This window comes from Sapajus apella, unplaced genomic scaffold, assembly GCF_009761245.1.
Source record: "Sapajus apella isolate SASKATOON/1434 unplaced genomic scaffold, GSC_monkey_1.0 scaffold69, whole genome shotgun sequence".
In the NCBI taxonomy this organism is placed as follows: domain Eukaryota; kingdom Metazoa; phylum Chordata; class Mammalia; order Primates; family Cebidae; genus Sapajus; species Sapajus apella.
The window spans coordinates 4,079,547-4,106,695 of record NW_022437009.1 but is presented as its reverse complement, the minus strand read 5'-3'; the positions used below and the strand labels follow the sequence as shown (position 1 = coordinate 4,106,695).

Genomic DNA, 27,149 nt, shown 5'->3' with positions numbered 1-27,149 from the left:
GTAACCAGATAATAAAGGGAGCTGTCAGGCTATTCTCCTTGTTTCAGTTTCGTTCTCTAAACATGGAGAATATGATAGTACATGCCTACAGGCTTTTTATTAGGATTAAATAAGATAATAGATGGTAAACATTTACAACAGTGCCTGAAATACAGTCAACACTCATGGAAATAGATAGAATGGTATTATGTTCTTTTCCCACACAAATCACTTAATCCTGCCATCCGGCAAGTTTCTCTTTGTTTTATAGTGGTTATGTATTTTGAGTCCTAGTCAGTGTCCTATTAGTCACATTTGCCACTCACGCCTTAAGAGGAGATGAACATATATAATGAAATTGAAGATTTTTAAGCAACAAGGTTGGGAAGAAATATATGAATTTATAAGGTTCATAAGAGAACTGTGTAATTTCTTTCTCTCTATTGTCTAGGTTTGGTCGGAAGCGAACATTATCAGCATTTCTGTGCCTAGGAGGACTGGCTTGTCTTATTGTGATGTTTCTTCCAGAAAAGAAAGGTATGCCTTTCAAATTTCTACAAGGATTTTGAACAGTACTTTTATTACAATGAATTATAGTGAAGAGATGACCATATGGCATGCTTCGTTTCTGTGATTACATATTGTTCAGCAATTGTGTGGGGTATAATGGCCAGATTCTTTCCATTGCTTCAGCTATTCTGTGGGTGAATAATGTGCTTAGAGGTGCACTATTAATTCTTTCAGGCTATTAATCTACCATCTGGGGTGACTGAGATGTAGTATTGGTGATGTTAGAGTTGTTTATTTGATCATGAGGAGGACTGATTAGTTCTCCACAGAAAGAAACTTCATCCAGGGTTGCAAATTGCACTCCTCATTCCAGCCAACCATAAGATTGGAGATCAGAGCCACTGGTTCTCAAAGGTGGCTTTGGTATCCCTCAGCATCTCTACCATGACTCTCAAAGCACTCCAACAAAAACAAGAACAATGGGAATAGTATTCACTGTTAGTGACAATGGATATTCTCTTCGTCTTATGTAAAGTGTGAAAACACCTAGTTAGGAAACTGGTATTTTTATAGCTTTGCTATGCAAAGACAGCTTCAAGAAAGATACCTTTGGCATTCTCATATAACCTGATTGCTGCCCCTGTGTAGACATTCGGTAGCTATTGCTGGTTTTCAGTCTCTTTTTTCCCTAGCACATCTAAGGTATGCCAGTGATTGCCTTGGGAACTTTGATTTTGGCAGTGATTTTCAAGAAGGAGGAGTGAGTCACAACAACTCTCTGATGCTGGGGCATTTGAACAAAAGCCCTGTCTTAGGGGCTTTTAAATTTTGATAGGGCTTTGTTATGGAGCTTGCACTCCAGGTGGCAATCATTATGAGACAGTTTGACGTAAAGTTTTGATAACTACTGGAGATGCATGAAGAATTCATTTTTTGTCAGAGTATATCATGTATTAAATACTCCTTTGGTAAATTGCTTCTCCTTGTGGTTCATTTGTGCATGTCTCATTAAAGACCCCAAGGCCATGTGTTCTCTCTGTTTTATAACCCTCCGGTATACCCTCTCTGCTGTTGATGGCTGCCTGAGGTTCTATACTTTGAGTTTAGAGTGTAATTTGCTCACTACTTAGTTTACCCAGTACTTAGAACAGCTTTAAAGTGATTTTCATAGAATCATGAAATTTACTCAGTTCTCTAGAAACTAGTTTTTGTATTTTTAGTAGAGATGGAGTTTCACCATGTTAGCCAGGCTTATCTCAAACTCCTGACCTTAGGTGGTCTCGAACTGCTGACCTTAGGTGATCCACTTGCCTTGGCATCCCAAAGTGCTGGGATTACAGGTGTAAGCCACCATGCCCAGCTAAGAAATCTTTAAAAACAGTTTCTACAGAAACTAGAGAACTGAGTAAATTTGCCCATTTTTTATTCTCTAAGCAAATGGGGGTCCCTGCTAATGCTAAGTAGAGGAGGAACTCCCCGGCTACTGCCTTGCCATAGTTTTGTAGAACTAGATGCTCAGTTTTGTTTGTCTTCTGGTAAGACAGTGATGGACTTCAAATAGTTGTAGTTTTATATTCAGCAGATTCTGTTTTGCATGGGCACCTTGATAATTCAGTTTTGTTGTTTTTTTGTTTTGTTTTACCTGCAACAGTCCAGCCTTCTGTTTATCACCTCATGGAGAAAAACGTTTTGCTATTCCTATAAACACACCTGTAACCTATCACACCTCCGTAAGCCAGGCCAATTAATACCTTTCCTCCCTCCCACTAATTTGCACACTCCAGGTAACCCATCCCCTACGGCTCTGCATGTAGCCCTTTCTTGAAATGATCTCTTCTTATAAATAACAAGACAAAAATCCACGGTGAAGGCAGATGTAGGGTCTTCCCTCCAGACCAGCAAGTACCACTCTATTTGATAACAGCCTGTTTTAAGAGAGCAGCGTGAACCCTTTGTTGATTGTGCCCGTTGGTGGACACTGAATAAGAAACAACGTAGCCGAGTATCTTTGGCACTGCACGAATGTGCCTCAGGAATATGGTATACTTAGAAAACATGGAGGTATGGTCTGTTTTTTAAAGATTTCTTAGCTGGGCATGGTGGCTTACACCTGTAATCCCAGCACTTTGGGATGCCAAGGCAAGTGGATCACCTAAGGTCAGGAGTTCAAGACCACCTAAGGTCAGGAGTTTGAGATAAGCCTGGCTAACATGGTGAAACTCCATCTCTACTAAAAATACGAAAATTAGCTGGGCATGGTGGCAGATGCCTGTACTCCCAGCTACTAGGGAAGCTGAGGCAGGAGAATCACTTGAACCCAGGAGGCGGAGGTTGCAGTGAGCCTAGATGGTGCCATTGCATTCTAGCCTGGGTGACAAGAGCAAAATTCTGTCTCAATTAAAAAGAAAAAAAGGATTTCCAAGGAAATTATTTGTATTTTTAATATTTCCATTACTTAATTTTAATAAATTATTTCTATATTTAATAACTATTACCATTAAATTATCCTCTTCCACTACCATTGAGCCCATTTCCTTTCATTTAATTCATCACTAGAGAGAGAACATATGGTCACCTTTTTTGTATAATCCTTTCTATGCTTACAAAGTCTTCCGGCTATGCCTGAATTTTCTTTTTTGAGTTAAATAATATTTGTTCTTCAAACTTTCTTTAAACCTTTTGTATTTACTCTTTAAAATATTTTGATCACTTTTTTAAAATCTCGAGTTTTTCTAAGGTTTAGGCTATATTTGTAACAGTTCTAATAAGTACATATAAAGAAAATGACCTAGAAGTTTGAGAAATTCTGTAACATCTTGTGTTAGTTTGGAGATTCCTCATTTTCTGTTTGCATTTTGCATTCCTTTGCCCTCACTTTCCCTTACCAAACATGCCTTCATTCTCTCCTTTCTGCCAACTCAGGTGACCCTCTACACACCATTATTTTTTAGCACCTGTATTTGATTGCGGTTCTCTGTGTCAGAAGCATTTGTGGAGACTGTGACAATGTATCTCTAGAAGAAGGCCGGGCGTGGTGGCTCATGCCTGTAATCCAAGCACTTGGGAGGCCAAGGCGGGCAGATCACCTGAGGTCGGGAGTTCAAGACCAGCCTGACCAACATGGTGAAACCCCATCTTAAAAAAAAAAAAAAAAAAAAAAGAATGTATCTCTAGAAGAGATAGCCAGTAAGCCAGAGAATAGATTACTTGGCGTTCCTCAGCCTATGGTTTATAATTATTAGACAGAAGTGTCCTGCCCAGTACATATTTGCATGCTGGTTGGCCTTCAAGTAAATGTTCTCCTCTGGGAGTAATATTAGCAGGTAGCCACTAATGCTTTTCCCAGTTTAGTAATCAGACATTTTTACCTGAACTCAGTGCTTGCTTGGAGGATTCTAATTAAGCTTACAACACTAGCTACCATTTTTAAGTGTTAATCAAGTGCTGGATTCTCTTTATATACAGAATGTATTATATATTACCCTCATTTTATAAGGAAACAAAAGCTCAGATTGGCCAAGCAACTTGTCCAGGGTTGCATAGCAAGTAAGTAGCATATCCAGGGTTCAGATTCTTTCCAACTCTAAAGTCAGTGCTCTTTTGGGAATGCTGTTTTCTCCTCTTAGAAAAGCGAGAGTTTTTTTGTGTTTTGTTTTGAGACAGGGTCTCACTCTGTTGCTCAGGCTGAACGGCAATGGTGTGATCACAGCTCACTGCAGCCTTGACCTCTTGGGTTCAAGCAGTCCTACCGCCTCAGTCTCCTGAGTGGTTGGGACTGCAGGCATGAGCCACCCATGCCAGGCTAATTTTTACATTTTTTTGTAGAGGTGGTGTCTCCCTGTGTGGCCCAGGCTGGTCTGGAGTTCCCGGTCTCAAGTGATTCTCCTGCCTTGGTCTCCCAAAGTGCTGGGATTATAGTCATGACCACCATGCCTGGCCAGATAAGAGTTTAGAACCAAAGTATTTATTGCAAATAGTGAAGCTGACGTGAGAGGTTTAATGCTGCCTGATTAAAGCCAGTTCTTAACTTTTTAGTGTGCAGCCTGGTGGGAATTGGCCCGTGTTGAAGAACCTGGGTTGTTAGAGTGATATTGGGCTCTCATTGATGAGGTTTATGGCAGTTGTGATCCTGCCAGAAAATCTGAACACTAGGAGGTCGTGTCATGTGACTAGATAAACACAGTTCTTCGTGAGGGAGTGTCCTAGACTCAGACCTAGTGGAAGCTTTATATTTCATTTCTTTTCCTAACCTTGGTCTGCCCGTTTCTTTATTTGACTTTTCTAGTAGTGTCTGTGATACAAAAGATGCTATTCATAAACAAAATCTAGTTCCTGGTCTCCAAGAGTTTACAATCTAATGAGAGAAATTAGGGATTCAAAAATAATAATAAAAGATAGTACTGTATGAGAATTGACAACGAAATTCTATGGGAACTTTAAGCTTAGGCTATGATAGTGGTAGAGACCAGCTGACCTCCTGCTTTAAGCAACCATAGAACCAGATAAAATGTATATAAGAAATGTTGATTTTCAGACATTGGACAGTAGACTGCACAAGACAGGCAGCGATCCCTGAGAGAAGAAAATAAACAAAGTAGGCTCTGAAAATGTCTTAGCTCAGACTTGCCAAACCACGGTGCAGGGAAGAGAAGCCCAACAAATCACAGCATTCTTACCAAATTGAAGAAACAGAAATTGAAGCTCAGGGAAACCAAGATGTCTGGAATTTGCTGAGCAAAATACTGGAGGGTAGCAGGATACACAGAGGAAGAACTCCAGAGGTCTGCAGAAGAAACCTCCGTGCCTTTGGCTGCTTACTGATCTGAGCATGCATTTGAAGAAACTACTGAGGCCAGGGGTAGACCACCAGAAAGTAGCAGGCAGAACAATCCTTGGATTGTTGAATCCATGAATGGTTTGTGTTCTCTTCAGCCAGTTACAGAACATTGGATAGAGACTTCCTAAGTCAAAGTAGTTTTAGGAAAAGGCTGTTCTCTCTCTTTTTTTTTTTTTTTTTTTGCCATAAAAGTCCTTAAAAACAAAACTCAGAAAGATCGACAGATTCCAAGTAACTTAACTGCATCACAGACCAAAGACCAACAAGACTTAAAGGAGCAGTAAAGTCCAGCACCACCCCCCCAAAAAAATAATTAAATAACATTGAGTATATCGTCTCTGGTCAAAATCACCAGGCATGCCAATAAGCAGGAAAATACCTTCCAAAGTAAAAGAAAATAAAAACAAAACCAAAAATGCACAGATGATAGAATTAAGAGACAAGAATATTAAAACAGCTATTATAAATGTACATGTCCTGAAGAATGCAAGCAGAGAAATCAAAGCCATGAAAAAGACACTTTCATCTAGAGATGAAACATAATATATTATTAATATATGAAAAATACAGGAGGTGAGATTAACAACAGGTTCTACACTAACCAGAAGAAAAGATCAGTTAAAGACATAAAAAAACTACAAAATGAAACCAAAAAATTGAATAAAAAACTACAAAACATCTAAGTGGCCTACATATGTGTAATATTAGCCTTAGAAGGAGGGGATAAAGAAAAAGTATTTGCAGAAATGCTAAAATGCTTTGCAAATTTGATAAAAACTGTACACACATAATAAAGTCAGTTCATCAAGAAGATAGAACAGTTTTAACTGTGTATACTTATAACAAATTTAAGGTATTTGAAGCAAAAACATATAGAATTGAAAGGTGAAATAGACAAATCCAAAAAATAGATACTTCATTATCACTTTCTCAATAATTGATAGAAAAGTATAGAAAAAAAAATTTATAGAAAAGATTGATAGAAAAATATAGACTTGAACAACCAATATGACCTGATTTATAGGTCACCGTAGCCTAAACCAGTAGAATATGCATTCCTTTTCAAGTGCACACAGAGCATTTGCCAAGAGAGACCATATTCTAGGCCATAAAACAAGTTTTACTAAGTTTAGGAGAATTGAAAACTTACAAAAACAAGTTAGTTGACCAGAGTAGAATTAAAGTAAAAATCAACAACAGAAAGATATCTGGAAGATCCTCAAATATGTGGATATGAAACAACACCCTCCTAAAAACGTGGATTAAAGAAAAAAATCATCAGGAAAACTGGAAAATATTTTTAATTGAACAATAAAATACACTGTCTCAGCCGGGCGCAGTGGCTCACATCTATAATCCCAGCACTTTGGGAGGCCAAGACAGTTGGATCACTTGAGATCAGGAGTTCAAGACCAACCTGGCCAGCATGGTGAAACACTATCTCTACTAAAAATACACAAAAAATTAGCCGGTCATGGTGGTGCGTGCCTGTAATCCTAGTTGGGAGGCTAATGAGGGAGAATCACTTGAACCTGGGAGGCAGAGGATACAGTGAGCCTAGAATGTGCCACTGCACTCCAGCCTGGGTGACAAAGTGAGACTCTGTCTCAAAAAAATATAAAGTATACTGTATCAAAGTTTATGGGAGGCAGATAAAGTAATGCTTAGAAAGAAATATATGTAATTCCTTTAAGTATCAGAAAAAAAGGAAGTTTTAAAATTAATGATCTAAGCTTCCAACTTAAGAGAGTAGATAAATTTTAAAAAAGAAGAGCAAAATTAAGCACTATTCAAGCACAAGAAGAAAATAATAACTATAAAAGAAGAAAAATCAATGGAATGAAAACAAAAACAATGGAGAAAAATCAATGAAACCAAAAGCTGGTTGTTTAAGACCAACAAAATTATTAAACCTCTAACCAAGATAATAAAGAGAGAAGACACACATTACCAGTATCTGGATTGAAAGGGGGGACATCACTATAGAACCTACAGGCATTAATAAGGGAATATTATGAACATTTTTATGTCAATACATTCAACTTAGGTTAAATGGATAAATTTCTTGAAAGATACAAACTACCAAAGGTTACCTAAAAACATATAGATAACCTGAATAGCACTATATCAACTAAAAAATATAGAATTTGTAGTTAAAAAGATTCCCATAAAGAGAATTCCAGGCCCAGATGGCTTTACTGGTAAATTCTATGAAACACAAAAGCAATAGCATCAATTGTACACACTTTTCCAGAAAATAAAGAGGAGAAAAAAACTCTCCCAACTCAGCCTCTAAGTGCCAGCAATCACCTTGGTACCTAAACCAAACAAAATAAAGACATTATAAGAAAAGAAAACCACAGATCAATATCTCTCATTAATATAGATGTAAAAATCTTTAGCAGAATATTGGCAAATTGAATCCAGCACTGCATAAAAAAGGCAATACATCATGACTAAGCAACTTTTATCCCACTAATGCAAGATTGGTTTAACATTCAAAAGCCAATTAGTGGACAGGCGCTGTGGCTCACACCTGTAATCCTAGCACTTTCGAAGGCTAAAGCGGGCAGATCACAAGCTTGGGAATTGTCTTAACTTGATAATAAAGAGCATTAAGGGAAAACCTACAGTAAGCATCACATTTACTGGTGAAAGACTGAATGCTTATATTCTCAGATCAGGAAAAAGGCCAGGGTATCCATTCTCACCACTTCTGTGGAACATTGTACTGAAAATACTAGTGAATACAATAAAGCAATAAAAAGAAATTAAAGGGATTTAAATTGGAACAGAAGTAAAACTGTCTTTATTCACCAGACTACATCATGATCATTTTCATAGAAAATCCTAAGGAGTATACTAAAAAGAAATCTGTAAGAATTAACAGATGAACTTAACAGAGTCATATGATAAACAATTTTCTTTCTACATGTTAGCAACAAACAGTTAAAACTGAAATAAACCAATGACATTTATAATAAAAATATGAAAAATTTAGGGATAAATTTTATGAACTATGTATATGACTACAAAAAAACCTTTAAAACACGTGATGAGAAAAATTAAAGAAGATGAACTAAGTGAATTGGTAATAGTAATAAATAGATTACCATGCTCATGGATCAGAAGATATTAAGATAACAGTTCTCCCCAAATTGATTTATCTTCATTCAGTATGGTATCAATACAATTTCCAGCAGTCTTCTTTTGGTAATAGAAATTGACAAGTTAATAATAAAATTTTTATGTAAATTAAAAGGATCTGGACTATCCAAAATAATTTTTATCAAGGAAAAACAAAGTTGGAGAACTTAACCTACCTGATTATAAGACTTAAAATAGGCTGGACACGGTGGCTCATACCTGTAATCCCAGCACTTTGGGAGGCCAAGGCACGTCAGGAGTTTGAGACCAGCTTGGCCAACATAGTGAAACCCCGTCTCTACTAATAATACAAAAATTAGCTGTGCACGGTGGTGCACGTCTGTAATCCCAGTACGTAGGAGGCTGAGGCAGGAGAATCACTTGAATCCAGGAGGCAGAGGTTGCAGTGAGCCGAGATCATGCCACTGCACTCCAGCCTGAGCAACAGAGCAAGACTCTGTCTCCAAAAAAAAAAAAAAAAAGACTTACAAGAAAGTTACATTAATCAAGACAGTATAATATTGGCATAGGAATGTCTGTATAGATAACAGAATTGAATATGAAATAGAACCACCTATATGGTCAATTGATATTTTTTTCAGAGCTGAGATTTCATTTACCTTTTAAAAATGTTTTACTCAGTCATAATGTACATACAGAAAAGTGTTCATGGTCAATTGATTTTTGATGAAAATGGCATGTTAATTCAATCAGGAAAAGATAACCTTTTTAAAAAATGGTGCTGAAATAACTGGATCTCCATATACAAAAAATATATAACTTCCACCTGTAAATCACATTATATGCAGTAATAAACTTGAAATGGTTGTTAAACTGAAATGTAAATGCTAAAACTATACAACTCCTAGAAGAGAACATAGGAGAAAAATCTTAGTGACTTTGAGTTAGGCAAAGATTTCTTAAGTAGGACACCAAAAGCACAAAAAGAAAAAAAAATTCATGACCTAGACTTCATCAAAATTAAAAACTTTTGCTTTTTATCTTTATCTTTTCAATAAGGAGTCTCACTCTGTCATCCAGGCTGGAGTGCAGTGGCGTGATCTCGGCTCACTGCAACCTCCATCTCCCAGGTTCAAGCAATTCTCATGCCTCAGCCTCCTGAGTAACTGGGATTACTGGTGCCTGCCACCATGCCCAGCTAATTTCTGTATTTTTAGTAAAGTCGGGGTTTTGCCATGTTGGCCAGGCTGGTCTTGAACTCTGGACGTCAGGTGATCCACCCACTTCAGCTTCCTAAAGTGCTGGGATTACAGGTGTGAGCCACCACGCCCGGCCTGAACTTTTATTTTTTAAAAAATGCTGCTACAGAAATGAAAAGTCAAGATGCAGACTGGGAGAAAATATATGTAAACATATATCTGATAAAAGACTTGTATCCAGAATATAGAAAGGACTCATAATTAATAATAAGGAAAAAATGAGGAAAAGATTTGAACAAATGCTTCTCCAAAAAGATATAAAAATGGTAAGTAAACATGGGGAAAGATGTTCAACATCATCAGACATTAGGGAAATGTAAATTGAAAGCACAATATCAGGATCATCATGATGGACGGAAAGCAGGACTAGGTTGCAGCTCTGACTTGGACAGACAGAGCAGCATGTGGAGGCTTGTATTATGAACTCTAGCTTCAGATCGACAACAAGAACAAACTAACAATCCTGAGAGGACCCACAGTCCCTCTGAAGGAAGTGGACTGCTCCTGCTGGACCCGGAGACTCCCCAAATACTGTGAGTACCCCAACTGCGGAAGTGGGAAAGGGAAATCCTCCTCTCCTGAACACACACCCCCACTGGAAAAACTGAAGGTCTGTTTGCAGGAGAAGTTTCCGGCCTTACCTGGACCTGAGCCAATGAAGACAGCCAGCAAAATACAGGGGTAGAGGAAGAAGTAGGAAAGGCCTTGGGAGCTTACTGGGCCCTGAGGCAGGCCATTCCTGCCTGGCACAACAGCGATCCATCAGGAGGGTGGCATAGCCCTGCCCCACCTGACAGGCCTTCCCTATCCAACCTGGTAGCTGATGACAAAAGGCATATAATCTTGGGAGTTCTAGGGCCCAGCCTGCTGCTGGTTCCTCCCAATACTACCACAGCTGATGCTCTCTGGAAAGCACCACCTCCTGGCAGGAGGCCAACCAACACAAAAATAAAGCATGGAACCCATTGCAGCCCCCTGCCACCTTCACTGGAACTGGCTGGTATCCACGGCTGAGAGACCCATAGATGGTTCACATCACAGGACTCAGTACTTATAACCCCTAGTACCATCCTGGAGCCAGGCAGACTTGCTGGGTGGCTAAACCCAGAAGAGAGACAACAATAACTGCAGTTCGGCTCAAAGGAAGCCATATCCATAGGAAAAGCGGGAGAGTACTACATCAAGGGAATAACCCATGGGACAAAAGAATCTGAACAGCAGCATTTAGCCCTAGACCTTCCCTCTGGCAGAGTCTCCCCAAATGAGAAGAAAACAGAAAACCAACTCTGAGAAGAAAACAGTAAAACAAGACTCTTTAACACCTCCCCAAAATCACACTCGTTCACCAGCAATGGATCCAAACCAAGAAGAAAGCCCTGATTTACCTGAAAAATAATTCAGGAGGTTAGTTATTAAATTAAGTAGGGAGGCACCAGAGAAAAGCGAAGCCCAATGCAAGGGACTCCAAAAAATGTTACAAGAAGTGAAGAGAGAAATATTGAAGGAAATAGATAGCTAAATAAAAAGCAATCAAAACTTCAGGAAATATTGAACACACTTAGAGAAATGCAAAATGCCGTGGAAAGTCTCGGCAAATAGAATTGAACAAGTAGAAGAAAGAAATTCAGAGCTCTAAGACAAGGTTTTCGAATTAACCCATTCCAACAAACGCAAAGAAAAAAATAAGAAAATATGAACAAAGCCTCCAAGAAGTCTGGGATTATGTGAAATAACCAAACCTAAGAATAATTGGCGTTCCTGAGGAAGAAGAGAAATCTAAAAGTTTGGAAAACCTTTTTGGGGGATTAATGAAGGAAAACATCCCCAGCCTTGCCAGAGACCTAGACATCCAAATACAAGCAGCACAAAGAACACCTGGGAAATTCATTGCGAAAAGTTCACTGAGGCATATTGTCATCAGGTTATCTAAAGTTAAGACAAAGCAAACAACCTTAAGAATTGTGAGACAGAAGCAGTAGGTAACCCATAACAACAGATTTCTCAGCAGAAATACTGCAAGCTAGAAAGGATTGGGACCCTTTCTTCAGCCTCCTCAAACAAAACAATTATCAGCCAAGAATTTTGTATCCAGTGAAATTAAGCATCATATATGAAGGGAAAGATTATCTTTTTCAGACAAACAAATGGTGAGAGAATTAGCCACTACCAAGCCACCACTGCAAGAACTGCTAAAAGGGGCTCTAAATCTTGAAACAAATCCTGGAAACATATCAAAACAGAAACTCTTTAAAGCATAAATCACACAGGACCTATACAACAAAATACAAGTAAAAGGAAAAACAAAAAACGCAGAGTACACAGGCAACAAATAGCACAATGAATGCAAGGGTACCTCGTGTCCATACTAACATAACATTGAATGTAAACGGTCTAAATGCTCCACTTAAAAGATACAGAACTGTGAACAGATAAGAACTCACCAAGCAACTATCTGCTACCTTCAGGAGGCTCACCTAACACATTAGAGACTCACTTAAAACTTAAGGTAAAGGGGTGGAAAAAGGCATTTCATCCAAAAGTGAGCAGGGGTAGCTATTCTTATACCTGACAAAACAAACTTTAAAACAAACTTTAAAGTTTGTTTTTTTTAACAGCAGTTAAAAAAGACAAAGAAGGACTTTATGTAATGGTAAAAGGCCTTGTCTGACAGGAAAATATCACAATCCTAAACATATGTGCACCTAACACTGAAGCTCCCAAATTGATAAAACAATTACTGATAGACCTGTAAAATGAGATAGACAGAAACACAATAATAGTGGGGGACTTCAGTACTCGACTGAAGCAGTAGACAGGTCATCAGGAAAGAAAGTCAACAAAGAAACAATAGATTTAAAATATACCTTGGAACAAATGAACTTAACAGATACATTCAGAACATTTCATCCAACAACTGCAGAATACGTATTCTATTCAACAGCACATGGAACTTTCTCCTAGATAGACCATATGATAGGCCATAAAACGAGCCTCAATAAATTTAAGAAAATTGAAATTATATCAAGCACTCTCTCAGACCACAGTGGAATAAAACTGGAAATAAACTCCAAAAGGAACCTTCAAAGCCATGCAAATACATGGAAATTAAATAGCCTGCTCCTGAATGAGCATTGGGTCAAAAACAAAATCAAGATGGAAATTAAAAAATTCTCCGAACGGAATGACAGTAATGACACAACCTATCAGGACCTCTGGGACACAGCAAAGGCAGTGCTCAGAGGAAAGTTCATAGTCCTAAATGCCTGCATCAAAGAGACGGAAAGAGCACCAACTGACATTCTAAGGTCACACCTCACGGAACTAGAGAAATAAGAACAAACCAAACCGAAACCCAGCAGAAGAAAGGAAATAATCAAGATCAGAGCAGAACTAAATGAAATTGAAACAAACAAACAAAAATACAAAAGATAAATGAAACAAAAAGCTGTTTCTTTGAAAAGGTAAATATAGTTGGTAGACCGTTAGCAATATGAAGAAAAGAAGAGAGAAAATCCAGATAACCTTATTAAGAAATGAAACAGGAGGCCGGGCGCGGTGGCTCAAGCCTGTAATCCCAGCACTTTGGGAGGCCGAGGCGGGTGGATCACGAGGTCAACAGATCGAGACCATCCTGGTCAACAGATCGAGACCATCCTGGTCAACATGGTGAAACCCCGTCTCTACTAAAAATACAAAAATTAGCTGGGCGTGGTGGCACGTGCCTGTAGTCCCAGCTACTCGGGAGGCTGAGGCAGGAGAATTGCCTGAACCCAGGAGGCGGAGGTTGCGGTGAGCCGAGATTGCGCCATTGCACTCCAGCCTGGGTAACAAGAGCGAAACTCCGTCTCAAAACAAAAAAAAGAAAAAGAAAAAAAAAAAAAAAGAAATGAAACAGGAGATATTAAAACTGACAACACTGAAATACAAAAGATCATTCAAGGCTACTATGAACACCTTTACATACTACTATGAACATCTTTACACACATAAGCTAGAAAACCTAGAAGAGATGGATAAATTCCTGGAAAAATATAACCTTCCTAGCTTAAATCAGGAAGAATTAGATACCCTGAACAGACCAATAAGAAGCAGTGAGATTAAAATGGTAACTTAAAAATTACCAACAAAAGTCCAGGACCAGAGAGATTCACAGCAGAATTCTACTAGACATTCAAAGAATTGGTACCAATCCTTTTCACACTATTCCACAAGATAGAGAAAGAAAAAACCTTCCCTAATTTATTCGATGAAGCCAGCATCATCCTAATATCACCACCAGGGAAGGAACCAAACAGAAAACTACAGACTGATATATTTGATGAACGTAGATGCTACATTACTAAACAAAATACTAGCTAACTGAATCCAACAACATATCAAAAAGATAACCCACCACAATCAAGTGGGTTTCATACCAGGGATTCAGGGATGGTTTAACATACACAAGTCAGTGTGATACACCACATAAACAGAATTAAAAACAAAAAAATCACATGATCATCTCAATAGATGCAGAAAAAGCATTTGACAAAGCCCAGCATTGCTTTATGATTATAACTCGGCATACAAAGTCATACCTCAATGTAATAAAAGCCATCTATGACAAACCCATAGCCAACACAATACTGAATGGGGAAAAGTTGAAAGCATTCCCTCTGAGAACTGGAACAAGACAAGGATGCCCACTCTCACCACTCTTCGTCATAGTACTGGAAGTCCTAGCCAGAACAATCAAGACAAGAGAAAAAAATAAAGGGCTTCCAAATCGGTAAAGAGGAAGTCAAACTGTTACTGTTTGCTGATGATATGATCGTTTACCTCAAAAACCCTGAAGACTCCTCCAGAAAACTCCTAGAACTGATAAAAGAATTCAGCAAAGTTTCTGGATACAAGATTAATGTACACAAATCAGTAGCTCTTCTATACACCAGTGGCAACCAAGCAGAGAATCAAATCAAGAACTTAACTCCTTTATAATAGCTGCCAGAAAAATAAAATACTTAGAACTATACCTAACCAAGGAGTCAAAAGACCTCTACAAGGAAAACTACAAAACACTGCTAAAAGACATCATAGATGACACAAACAAACGGAAACATATCTCATGCTCATGATGGGTAGAAACAATATTGTGAAAATGACCCTACTGCCAAAAGCAATCTACAAATTTAATGCAATCCCCATCAAAATACCACTATTATTCTTTACAAAATTAGAAAAAGACTATAATAAAATTCCAAACAATACAAAAAGAGGGAATTCTTCCCAAATCATTTTATGAGACCAACATCATCCTGATTCCAAAACCGGGCAGAGACTCAACAAGAAAAGAAAACTTCAGGCCAATATCCATGATGAACATAGATGCAAAAATCTTCAATAAAATACTGACAAGCCGATTGCAACAGCACATCAAAAAGCTTATCCACCATGATCAAGTAGGCTTCATCCCGGGGATGCAAGCCTGGTTCAACATATGCAAGTCTATAAACGTAATTCACCACATAAACAGAACCAAAGACAAAAACCACATGATTATCTCAATTGATGCAGAGAAGGCCTTTGACAAAATTCAACAGCCCTTTATGCTAAAAACCCTCAATAAGCTAGGTATCGATGGAACGTATCTCAAAATAATAAAAGCTATTTATGACAAACCAACAGTCAATATCATACTGAATGGGCAAAAACTGGAAGCATTCCCCTTGAAATGTGGCACCAGACAAGGATGCCCTCTCTCACCACTCCTATTCAGTATAGTACTGGAAGTTCTAGCCAGAGCAATCAGGCAAGAAAAAGAAATAAAGGGCATTCAAATAGGAAAGGAGGAAGTCAAATTGTCTCTATTTGCAGACGACATGATTGTATATGTAGAAGACCCCATCGTCTCAGCCCCAAATCTCCTGAAACTGATAAGCAACTTCAGCAAAGTCTCAGTATACAAAATCAATGTGCAAAAATCACATGCATTCCTATACACCAAAAACAGACTTAAAGAGAGCCAAATCAAGAACAAACTTCCATTCACAATTGCCACAAAGAGAATAAAATACCTAGAAATACAACTAACAAGGAACGTAAGGGACCTCTTCAAGGAGAACCACAAGCCACTGCTCAACGAAATAAGAGAGGACACAAACAGATGGAGAAACATTCCATGTTCATGGTTGGGAAGAATCAATATCGTGAAAATGGCCATACTGCCCAAAGTAATTTACAGGTTCAATGCTATCCCCATCAAGCTACCAATGACCTTCTTCACAGAACTGGAAAAAAATCACCTTAAACTTCATATGGAACTGAAAGAGAGCCCACATAGCCAAGTCAATTCTAAGCAAAAAGAACAAAGCGGGGGGCATCACACTACCAAACTTCAAACTATACTACAGGGCTACAGTAATCAAAACAGCATGGTACTGGTACCAAAACAGAGATATAGACCAATGGAACAGAACAGAGGTCTGGGAGGCAACACAACATATCTACAACCATCTGATCTTGACAAACCAGACGAAAACAAGCAATGGGGAAAGGATTCCCTGTTCAATAAATGGTGTTGGGAAAACTGGCTAGCCATGTGCAGAAAGCAGAAACTGGACCCCTTCCTGACACCTTACACTAAAATTAACTCCAGATGGATTAAAGTCTTAAACATAAGACCTAACACCATAAAAACCCTAGAAGAAAATCTAGGCAAAACCATTCAGGACATAGGTGTAGGCAAGGACTTCATGACCAAAACACCAAAAGCATTGACAACAAAAGCCAAAATAGACAAATGGGACATAATCAAACTCCACAGCTTCTGCACGGCAAAAGAAACAGTCATTAGAGCAAATCAGCAACCAACAGAATGGGAAAAAATTTTTGCAGTTTACCCATCTGACAAAGGGCTGATATCCAGAATTTACAAAGAACTAAAACAGATTTACAAGAAAAAAACTAACAAGCCCATTCAAAAGTGGGCAAAGGATATGAACAGATACTTTACAAAAGAAGACATATATGAGGCCAACAAACATATGAAAAAATGCTCATCATCACTGGTCATCAGAGAAATGCAAATCAAAACTACATTGAGATACCATCTCACACCAGTTAGAATGGCGATCATTAAAAAATCTGGAGACAACAGATGCTGGAGAGGATGTGGAGAAATAGGAACACTTTTGCACTGTTGGTGGGAGTGTAAATTAGTTCAACCATTGTGGAAGACAGTGTGGCGATTCCTCAAGGACCTAGAAATAGAAATTCCATTTGACCCAGCAATCCCATTACTGGGTATATATCCAAAGGATTACAAGTCATTCTACTATAAGGACACGTGCACACGAATGTTCATTGCAGCACTGTTTACAATAGCAAAGACCTGGAACCAACCCAAATGCCCATCGACGATAGACTGGACAGGGAAAATGTGGCACATATACACCATGGAATATTATGCAGCCATCAAAAACGATGAGTTTGGGTCCTTTGTAGGGACATGGATGAACCTGGAAGCCATCATTCTTAGCAAACTGACAGAAGAGCAGAAGATCAAACACCGCATGTTCTCACTCATAGGCGGGTGTTGAACAATGAGAACACATGGACACAGGGAGGGGAGCACTACACACTGGGGTCAGTTGGGGGGAAATAGGGGAGGGACGGTGTGGGGTGGGGAGCTGGGGAGAGATAGCAAGGGGAGAAATGCCAGATGTAGGTGATGGGGAGGAAGGCAGCAAATCACACTGCCACATGTGTACCTGTGCAACAATTTTGCATGTTCTTCACATGTACCCCAAAACCTAAAATGCAACAAAATAAATAAATGGGAAAAATAAAAATAAAAAAAAATGCAAGTGCCTCTGTACAGTTCTGAAATATACCATTAAAATGGTATGTTAAAAATGAAACTTATAATTACTATTGGAAGATGAAACTTATAATTGCTATTGATTAGTAATTCAAGTGAGAAATTGAGGAGTAAAAGAAGTTTTATATTTAGATTCTTGTTCTTTAAAGAACGTTGGCCAGGTGCAGTGGCTCACACCTATATTCTTAGCACTTTGGAAGGCTGAGGCGGGTGGATCACCTGAGGTCAGGAGGTCGAGACCAGCCTGGCCAACATGGTGAAACCCTGTCTCTACTAAAACTACAAAAATTAGTCGGGCATAGTAGCGGGTGCCCATAATCCCAGCAACTCAGGAGGCTGAGGCAGGAGAATCGCTTGAGCCCAGGAGGCGGAGGTTGCAGTGAACCAAGATCGCACCACAGCACTCCAGCCTGGGCAACAAGAGCAAGACTCTGTCAAAAGGAAAGAAGAAAGGGAGGGAGGGAAAGCATCTTTGATCTTCTGGTAGTAATTGAATGGCATTGTTTCTTGCCTTCTCAATGAAGGACCAGGCACTGCAAATTGCAGATAAGAGCTTTTCTGGAGCTTACCACTATCTCATGTATTTATCAGGACTTGTTGTACACACCACTGTTTTTACATCATTGATTATGTGAGTAAGATGGGAAGAAATGAGAGTCAAGTTACACCCTTGGAAGATGAAATTTATAATTTGTATGATAGTATGTAAGTTTTCAGGGTACTCTCATTCAGGAGTAGGTGAAGACTTATCACGCTTAATGACACGAGTATATAAGTTTTCAAGGGTAGAGCCAAAACATTGAAAAATAGTTGTGTGTGTTTGTGTGATTACCAAACCTTCTGAGTGTGTATTTGGTTACACTACCTCTTTGCTCTTTGAGATCTACATGAATGCTGCCTGCTCCATCAGAGTGAAACGTGCCATTTAGAGGAATTGTTTTAACTGTGGGTCTCACAGTCACTCTCCTTGCCCTCCTCAGACACAGGTGTGTTTGCAGTGGTGAACAGCCATTCCTTGTCCTTGCTGGGGAAGCTGACCATCAGTGCTGCCTTTAACATTGTTTATATCTACACCTCTGAGCTTTACCCTACAGTCATCAGGTATGTGTCTCATAGAGCCGCGCATTCTTCACACATTCTATACTTTGTCATCCATTCTTGCACCAACAGAGGTGTGGTACTCATTTCATCTGCTTCTGGAGTTAGTGCGGGGCAGCAGTAATTCAGCAAGCAGTTGAGGCTGAGAACCTGCCTTTGCAGACTGCTGCTCTCTGCCTGCTTAGCTAGGAACGTGTCACTTTATGGTGGACCGAATTCCCTAGTATAAGTTGTAAGAGAAGTACTCTACGCTAGGCATATTCTGTCACCCAAACAGTGCGTAGATGCGGTTACTATTTTGGTGGATTTATTTATTTATTTAATTTTTGAGATGGAGTCTCGCTCTGTTGCCCACACTGGAGTGCAATGGCTTGATCTCGGCTCACTGCAATCTCCGATTCCCACGTTCAAACGATTCTCCTGCCTCAGCTTCCTGCGTAGCTAGGATTATAGGCACCTGCCACCACACCCAGCTATTTTTTGTATTTTTAGTAGAGACAGGGTTTCACCATGTCGGCCAGGCTGGTCTGGAACTCCTGACCTCGAGATCCCCCTGCCTCAGCCTCCCGAAGTGCTAGGATTACAGGCATGAGCCACTGTGCCCAGCCAGCGGTGGCTTTTATTTATTCAGTCACCCATCCTGCATCAGACATAACAGACAAGGGGGCAAGCTTCCTATTCTCTCAGATCCTACATTTTAACACAAAATACACACATTTTTTTGAAAGATAATTTCATGTAGTAATAAGAGAATATCAGAGTTAAACAGCAATTGTTAAAGCTGGGTTCTTAATAAGATTTGCTTATATTGAAAAGAATAAATATCCAGCCTAATAAATTTCCCTTCATAAAATAAGTCTAAAAGCAAGAAACACACCCAAATTTGAAGGATGGGGGTGCAGCTGAGGCTTTGCAGAGCTGCTTCTGTGGCCTGGGCAGGTATTCCCTCAGCCAGCCCTTGCCCAATCTTTTAGAGGATCATTCCAAACTATCCTTCTCCTTCCCTTATCCATGCAAGAAGCCTCATGGTTCTTTCTGCCTGTTAATTTAAAATTATTATTTCCTAGCAAAAGATCAGAGTGTCTGCAATTGGCTAGTAATTTCCTGGTTGGTCCTATAACCTATTTTACCTGGTTACTGGCTGTAAAACTAGGATGATGATTTTGTCCAAACTGGGACAATTTGGAGAGCAAATGTGGGTGTTATGAACATTTCAGCTGGGATTACAGAGTGTTGTATCCCTCTACCCAAAGCCATTAATTACCATTCTCTCTCCCTCCCTCCCTCTCTGCTTCCCACCTTTTTTATGCCTGCACTCCCCATAAAGGTGTTCTTGATTTCCTGACAGTACACACTTAGGCAATTTCTATATATTTGCTTAACACTTTGTTAATTAGTTGAGTTTAAATAAATGAGCAGCCTTTTCAGATCATAAAACCCTTGCTCTCTGTAGGAGATCTAAGACATAAAAATCCATAAGAACTTTTAATTTAAAAATATTCAAATGCTCATTTCTGTATCATCCTCTGCATGCACTGTCCAGTATGGTAGTTACTAGCCTCATGTAGCTATTTAAATGTAAATTAAATTAATAAATAAACATTCAGTTATTCATCCTCACCGGCCACATTTCAAGCACTCAGTAGTGCATGTGTCTAGTGGCTTCCACATTGGACTGGGTAATTATAGAACATTCTTAGCATCTCAGGAAGGTCTAGTAGGCAGCTCTAGAACTCTCTCTAGGATCCTGTGCTTCCACTTCAGGACATGCTATTCAAGGTCCACTGCTGCCTCGCAAGTGTGTCTTAATTCCCCCGCTAGAACTTACTGATGTGTTTTTACTTATGCTTTTCAGGAATGTTGGGCTTGGAACTTGTTCCATGTTCTCCCGAGTTGGTGGGATTATTGCTCCCTTCATCCCCTCACTGGTTGGTTTGTACCTTCTAGTTTTGTTTTTCTTGATTCTCTGCTTTGAAAATGCTTATGCTTTTGAGTAGAAAGAGGTGATGAACAGATGTCATTTAAGATCAGCTGCCACAAATGTCCCTTTTAGATAGTACTCCATCAGGGCAGATGAACTCTTTTTTTTTTTTTTTTTTTTTTTTTTTGAGACGGAGATTTGCTTCTGTTACCCAGACTGGAGTGCAATGGCGCGATCTCGACTCACCGCAACCTCCGCCTCCTGGGTTCAGGCAATTCTCCTGCCTCAGCCTCCTGAGTAGCTGGGATTACAGGCACGCGCCACCATGCCCAGCTAATTTTTTGTAGTTTTAGTAGAGACGGGGTTTCACCATGTTGACCAGGATGGTCTTGATCTCTTGACCTCGTGATCCACCCGCCTCGGCCTCCCAAAGTGCTGGGATTACAGGCTTGAGCCGCCGCGCCTGGCCAAGGGCAGATGAACTCTTATCGAGGATTCATTTGCCTCCAATAGGTCTGATTTTTTGTTCATCTGGATTCATTGGAGGGTCTGCTAATGCCAGTGTGCCCCATTCCTGTCCCCACAAAAAAGTCAGTCAACTGATAAATATGTATGACACTTCGGCTGTGTACTGGGCTCTGTGCTGAGCACTTTATAGATATCATCACTTGCAATTCTCATAGTGACCAAAAAAGGTAGGCATTGTTGTTACCCTCATATTAAATATGAGAAGTGCTACAGAAAGAGGTTAAATACCTTTCCCCAAGAACACACCTCTTGGAAAACAACATTAGAGCAGAAATATGCCTCGCATTGTATCTGTTAATATTTTTTTGAAATTTTCCAAGTTTGATAGTCAAAGTGAAGGAAACAGATTAAATGACAGCCCTAAAATCCTTCATCTTAAAATGCTCAGAATCTGAGAAAGAACCCAGGGGACCCCTATGCAAATCTTTCCTTAGTTTGATTTGTGACTTTCCCCAACCAACTGGGGAAAGGCAACTAGATTTGGTGTGGGGCTTGTGGACCTCTTCTGTCGACAACTGTTCATTACTTAGGCAGGTCTCTGAAGTGCCATTGTAACCTTTTCATTTTCTGAGGTGCAGTACATTTCCCTTCTCTGAGTATCTCTTTCCATTGTCTCATGATTAATTTTAGGTCACAAGACCCTTCTCATGAAGGAGTCATGTTAGGTCTGTGTTTTATTCTGCAAAATATAGGACTGTTAAAGATGTCTGACCTCAGATAGCTGTCCTAGAACATTATAATACCCAGCACTGTGTCTCTGTTGCTTCCTATAAGTTTAGAAGAAGGGAAAGTGTGTGTTCCCCTCGTTTCAGCAACAGGCCCACAGTGCTGGACATACATTTGCATGTAGATGCCTAGAGATGAGAGATTCTCCTCCTCCCTCTTCCTCCTCATCCCCTCTTCTGCTCTGTTCTGTCTCTCCCTTCTCCTCCCCCTTCTCCCTTTTCCACCTCCTTCTCCATTATCTCTTCACTTTGAAAAATCAGGAAAAATTTGTCTGAGGGGAAATTATAATTAGTAGTGGACCTACCCATGGAATTTGGAAGCCCAAACCAGAAGATCATAAAGCTTAGCAGGAATTCTAGAATGTTGATCAACGCAGAAAAGCCCCAGAGAAGCACCCTGGAAGCAACTGTTTTTCATGTTTTCTTTGAACCTGTTTGTGATGAAATGTTTCTGTTTTCCTGAATATAAGTTTTGGGTCTTTGAAACAATTGTTTTTATCACCAGCCCTTTACCATGTTCAATTTAAGAAGTTTGTAAACCATATGCCTATGGTAGGGCTGGTTTTTTAAAAGAATTTTTATGCCTTTAATCCCTGGACCTCTCAGTTATGGTGTTAAGGTACATGGGATGGTTTGGCCAATTCCAGGATTGAGAACTTTAAAGTTCATCATCAGCAAGTATTTTTGGAGTGCCTCTGTCTGAAGTATGTGTGGAGAACACTGTTATAAATTGCTTGTTCACCTGGAATGGAAGCTGAACTATGAGATGATGCCTTTGTCAACTCTGGCCATATACGCCTGCCTGCTCAGAGGCAGCCTGACCTTCTCCCATAGTACCCACCCCAGGCATGAAATTGCTGCTTCTGATCCACAAATCAGTGCTGTCCTTTTATTTACTCCCAGCTCTGCATGCCCAAGGAATGATTCTCTGATTTCCCAGGATAATTCTTTATGTGGAAAGAAGTGGTTTATAGTGAAGTCTAGTGGGAGGTCATGAAATGGGTGGTACACATGACAGTTTCTCAGTCATGAGACTGCTTGCCTTACATCCTAAGGAACCTAACACTCTGGTTTTGTTTGTTTTCATTCCACTCCCTACCTCCGCAGAAATATGTGCAATGGTCTTTACCATTCATTGTCTTCGGAGCCACTGGCCTGACCTCTGGCCTCCTGAGTTTGTTATTGCCAGAAACCCTTAACAGTCCGCTGCTAGAGACATTCTCTGACCTTCAGGTGTATTCATATCGCAGGCTGGGAGAAGAAGCGTTATCTTTACAGGCCTTGGACCCTCCACAGGTGTGATATTTTTCTTAATCATTATACCACTTGGATGTTGGCAGTTATTGAAAAAAAGAAAGTTTGGGTTAAATTAAATAGAACTGAGTAAAACTGCTGGAAAACAAAGGTAGGATCTAACAGTGGCTGATTTTCAGAGAAATAAAGATGATCGATGATTCATTAGCTTTTCTAGAACACTTTAGGAGCTAGTTTCTTGGGGGAATAGATGTCATAAAAATACATTTGTCAGTTCAATAGCTAGATGGTAGTTTCCATTTCAGAAATGTCGTGACATCATTTCACTGCCCTTGTCTTCTTTCCTGTTTCAGTGTGTGGACAAGGAGAGCTCTTTAGGGAGCGAAAGTGAGGAAGAGGAAGAATTTTACGATGCAGATGAAGAGACTCAGATGATCAAGTGAAGAGCCCTAGATTCCCGCTAAGAAGCAAAGGATCATCTTTTATGCCTCTGGCTAAGGCAGGTTCTCATGAATCTTAAGAGAGTTGTAAAAAGAGAGGCTTGGCTTGAACGTACGTAGATGGTACCTGGTGTGGACTGGTGTTTTTAGGCCCAGAAGTTGGAGAAGAGATCTCATGAGAGACAACATCACTGCATTGAGAGAATAGTTGTTAATTTGTTTAAAATTTAAGTTCTGCTCAGAATCATAACATCTGGCAGAACAGCCCAAACCCACATTCCAGAGTGGTAGGCTCATTTGTTTCTAGAGGTTTCATCATGTTGCTTTTCCTTCATCATGATCTAAATAAAGGCAGATATGTAAAATTTCTCACTATTTTGGTGGAGTAAGATAAGCTATCCTTAAGATTTAATCTTTATACTCTGATGTTGGACATTAGCCCCTATCAGTTGCTCCTCAGGAACATTCTGGTACAGGTTAACATCAGCATTTTAATTTTGTGTGTAGGGAAAAGCACCCAGAGGTCATCTGTGTGTCCCGAGACCCTCCAGCTTTTTCTCAGCTGACGAAATGTGAGTCCTCAGCTTGGTACCCAGCCTGCTGGTTGACTGGGACTCCTCACGCCTTGAGTCCCACAGATGATTTATTAGGAAAATCCAGATGTACCAAAGCAGTTTACTCAGAGTCAGTAGTGTGGCTGTGGCTGCTTGTCAGCTCCCTTGGATACTATATTGTGTGATTTCTTCATTTCCCACTAATATGCACATCCAGCAAAATTTCCATCTGAGATTCTAGTACTTCACACTCATGCCTAACAAATGAGAAAGCTTTAAGGAGAGGGCAGTTAAACAGTGACATGTTGAGTACTTGGAGGGAAAAAAAAAGATAGTTTTTAATAAGGGAGAAAATAAAATTATCTTTGATAAATTTTTATTTGTTTTGCTCTCAGTATTGTGCCAGGAGGGATTTGAACAATATTTAAGAATGTCTTGTCCTAGATATAATTAGACAGCCCCCACCTGTTTAATTAGAATGGAAGGTTCAGCAATTTCATAGGAAATGTTGGTTTTTCATTAAGTGCTACCAACTTTCAAGTGAATCAAAATTATAACTGATTTCCTAAAATCATGTCCCGAAAATGTTTTCCCATGAAACTCGAATACTATCTCGAATAGGAATGTGAACCTAGAGTCAACATTCTTAGGCAGCATTGATTTAGCTCACTTTCCCAACGAGGAAAATTTCTGTGTTTTCAGAATTTCCATTTCTACTAACCTCTTGGAGAACAAGAAATTGGATTAGAGGTAGACAGAAGATGTCACTGTGACTGCTTCTGGAAGTGCTGGAAGCATCACCCCAATTGGCTCCAAATACGTTTTGTTGCACATTGACTTCTGGTTTGCACTATATCAGTATGTACCTTTGTGATTGTTATTTTTATGTCTTTTGTGCCCTTGATTATTAATTAAGCTCTTTATAAACAGAGGCCATTTCCACTACTGTTCATTTTTCCCTGCTGTGCCCTAGACACAGTAAGGACCTAGTAAATATCACTGTTTCTAGCCATCAGGGAGATTGTGGAACTCCTCCCAGTATACTTTTTGCAAACTCCAGGCAAATCTGACCCAAACTCCCAAATTGTTGTATTCTGCTTAAGTTTCTCTGGAAAATAGATACTTTCTCACCATCAGAATAGGAAGAGAGGAAGAACTTACAAAGACACTTACTTAAAAGTTCTTCTTAAATGGTGGTTGGGAATTTAAAATAAAGCAGTGAACTAACATATACATAATTTTTGATTAGTTGGAGCTTTCTTTGTATTATAAGAGTAATATATCCCATTACAGAAAATTTGGAAACTAGAAATTTAAAAATATATCACTCATATGTCCAACATCGAGAGAAAACCAGTGTTATGGGTATATTCTACTTGAAGACCAATTGGGAGTTCATCTCTTTAGTGGCACTGGGTTCCACTGCCTCTGGCTAAACAGAGTTCAGTGAGTTCTATCCCTGAGTTTCCTAGCTGTGGAGGAGAAAATAGGAGGGAGAGATCTACAATTTGAATACGTGTTACTTAATAAGGTAAGGCTGGCCATCAGTTGCTTATGTCAGATGTGTCACTAAATTTTCTTTCTAGATAGTCCTTGAGCAACATTTAATAATTACTGTTTTTAATTTCTACTGCCTTTATAAAATCAAAATTTTCTCCTTTTGATAATAACTGTTGAAGACTATTGATGTAGAGAATGTGTATGTGTGTATATTTATACTGATTAAATTATTGGAAAACTTTTCATTGATAGGTGATGTATTTTGGTTGTGCAGATGGTTTGTAAAATGTATTCTGTTTTTTTATTATATTCAAAATTAATTTTTTTCCTCCTAAAGTGAAGCTAGAAAAATAAATGTAAGATATATAAGAAACCCCAGAGTTCTGAGGGTGAAAGTTCTCATTAGCAGCTTGTCCAAAATATTTACACCACACAATATTTTGAAAAAAACCATGTTGAAGTTTTCTGATTTTGTGAGTTACAACCACAGCCCATTAAAGCCAATATTTGTTATTTGGCTGCTTTCAAGCCATGCAGATATTCTTTAGTATTTAGAAATGAGCAAATAAACAAATTGAGGCAAATAAATGAATAAAATGAGTTTCTGAGACACTGCTTAAGTGGCCATAAATTGGACAGAATTTTTATGGTGGGCAAACTGATGAAGATACTTTTAGTAGGTGATTTATATTCGTAAATATAAATATAAATTTATAGTACATATTGAAATAATTGTCTCTACTGTATCAGAATTAAAAAGCAGCCTCGTGTTAGGACTTCTCCATACAAATTCTTTATTGTTGGTTCTTAAATTGGAAAAGTATCTATAAATTATTATATTTTTTAACTAAATAAAATGCAGAAATTTTGGCTTCTTGTGAATTTAATAAAGAATCGTACAACATAGGCCTTTTCTTTGTTCTCCCAAAATGTCTCAAAATCTACCGTAGTAGCTTTGACAAGTTGGGCAAATGCAGAATCTGCTAGTAATGATAAGTAACATGTGGGACAGGAGTTGTAGCAAAGTTGTGGACTCATGGACACAAAAGATAACTATCAAAATACTTTTAAAATGAGGAAAATGCAAAGACAATGCATTGTGGAAAATCCATCAATATGGAACACAAAAGGAGAAAGAGCTTATGATTACCTCAATAGAAAAATAAGCATTATTTGACAAAATTCAACACCCATTCAAAATAAAAGCTATTAGAGTAGGAGTAAAATGATGCTCCCTCAATAAAATAAGAGATACTATGGTAGATATGGTAAATTGGCACACAGTGTCTCTTCGCCTTCCTGGTACCTTAGCCTTCAGACTTTTTTTTTTTTTTTTTTTTGAGACGGAGTTTCGCTCTTGTTACCCAGGCTGGAGTGCAATGGCGCGATCTCGGCTCACCGCAACCTCCGCCTCCTGGGTTCAGGCAATTCTCCTGCCTCAGCCTCCTGAGTAGCTGGGATTACAGGCACGCACCACCATGCCCAGCTAATTTTTTGTATTTTTAGTAGAGACGGGGTTTCACCATGTTGACCAGGATGGTCTCGATCTCTTGACCTCGTGATCCACCCGCCTCGGCC

General features: G+C 39.2%; 1 protein-coding gene across 4 annotated transcripts in view; it reads left to right on the top strand.

The window, feature by feature from the left end:
* The window catches only part of SLC22A15 (solute carrier family 22 member 15), an 88,596-nt gene extending 62,157 nt beyond the window's left edge, over positions 1–26,439 (top strand). For 2 of the 4 annotated variants that reach the window (XM_032249632.1, XM_032249633.1), the window contains 5 exons: positions 431–516; positions 18,532–18,652; positions 20,505–20,577; positions 22,931–23,119; positions 23,431–26,439. In XM_032249632.1, coding sequence (XP_032105523.1) covers positions 431–516; positions 18,532–18,652; positions 20,505–20,577; positions 22,931–23,119; positions 23,431–23,520 — 559 coding nt within the window. In that variant the 3' untranslated portion in view covers positions 23,521–26,439. Of the gene's footprint in view, positions 1–430; positions 517–18,531; positions 18,653–20,504; positions 20,582–22,930; positions 23,120–23,430 lie in introns of all 4 variants that reach the window. The other 2 variants (XR_004260228.1, XR_004260229.1) reach the window with 2 other exon arrangements.
* The last annotated feature ends 710 nt before the right edge of the window (positions 26,440–27,149 follow it).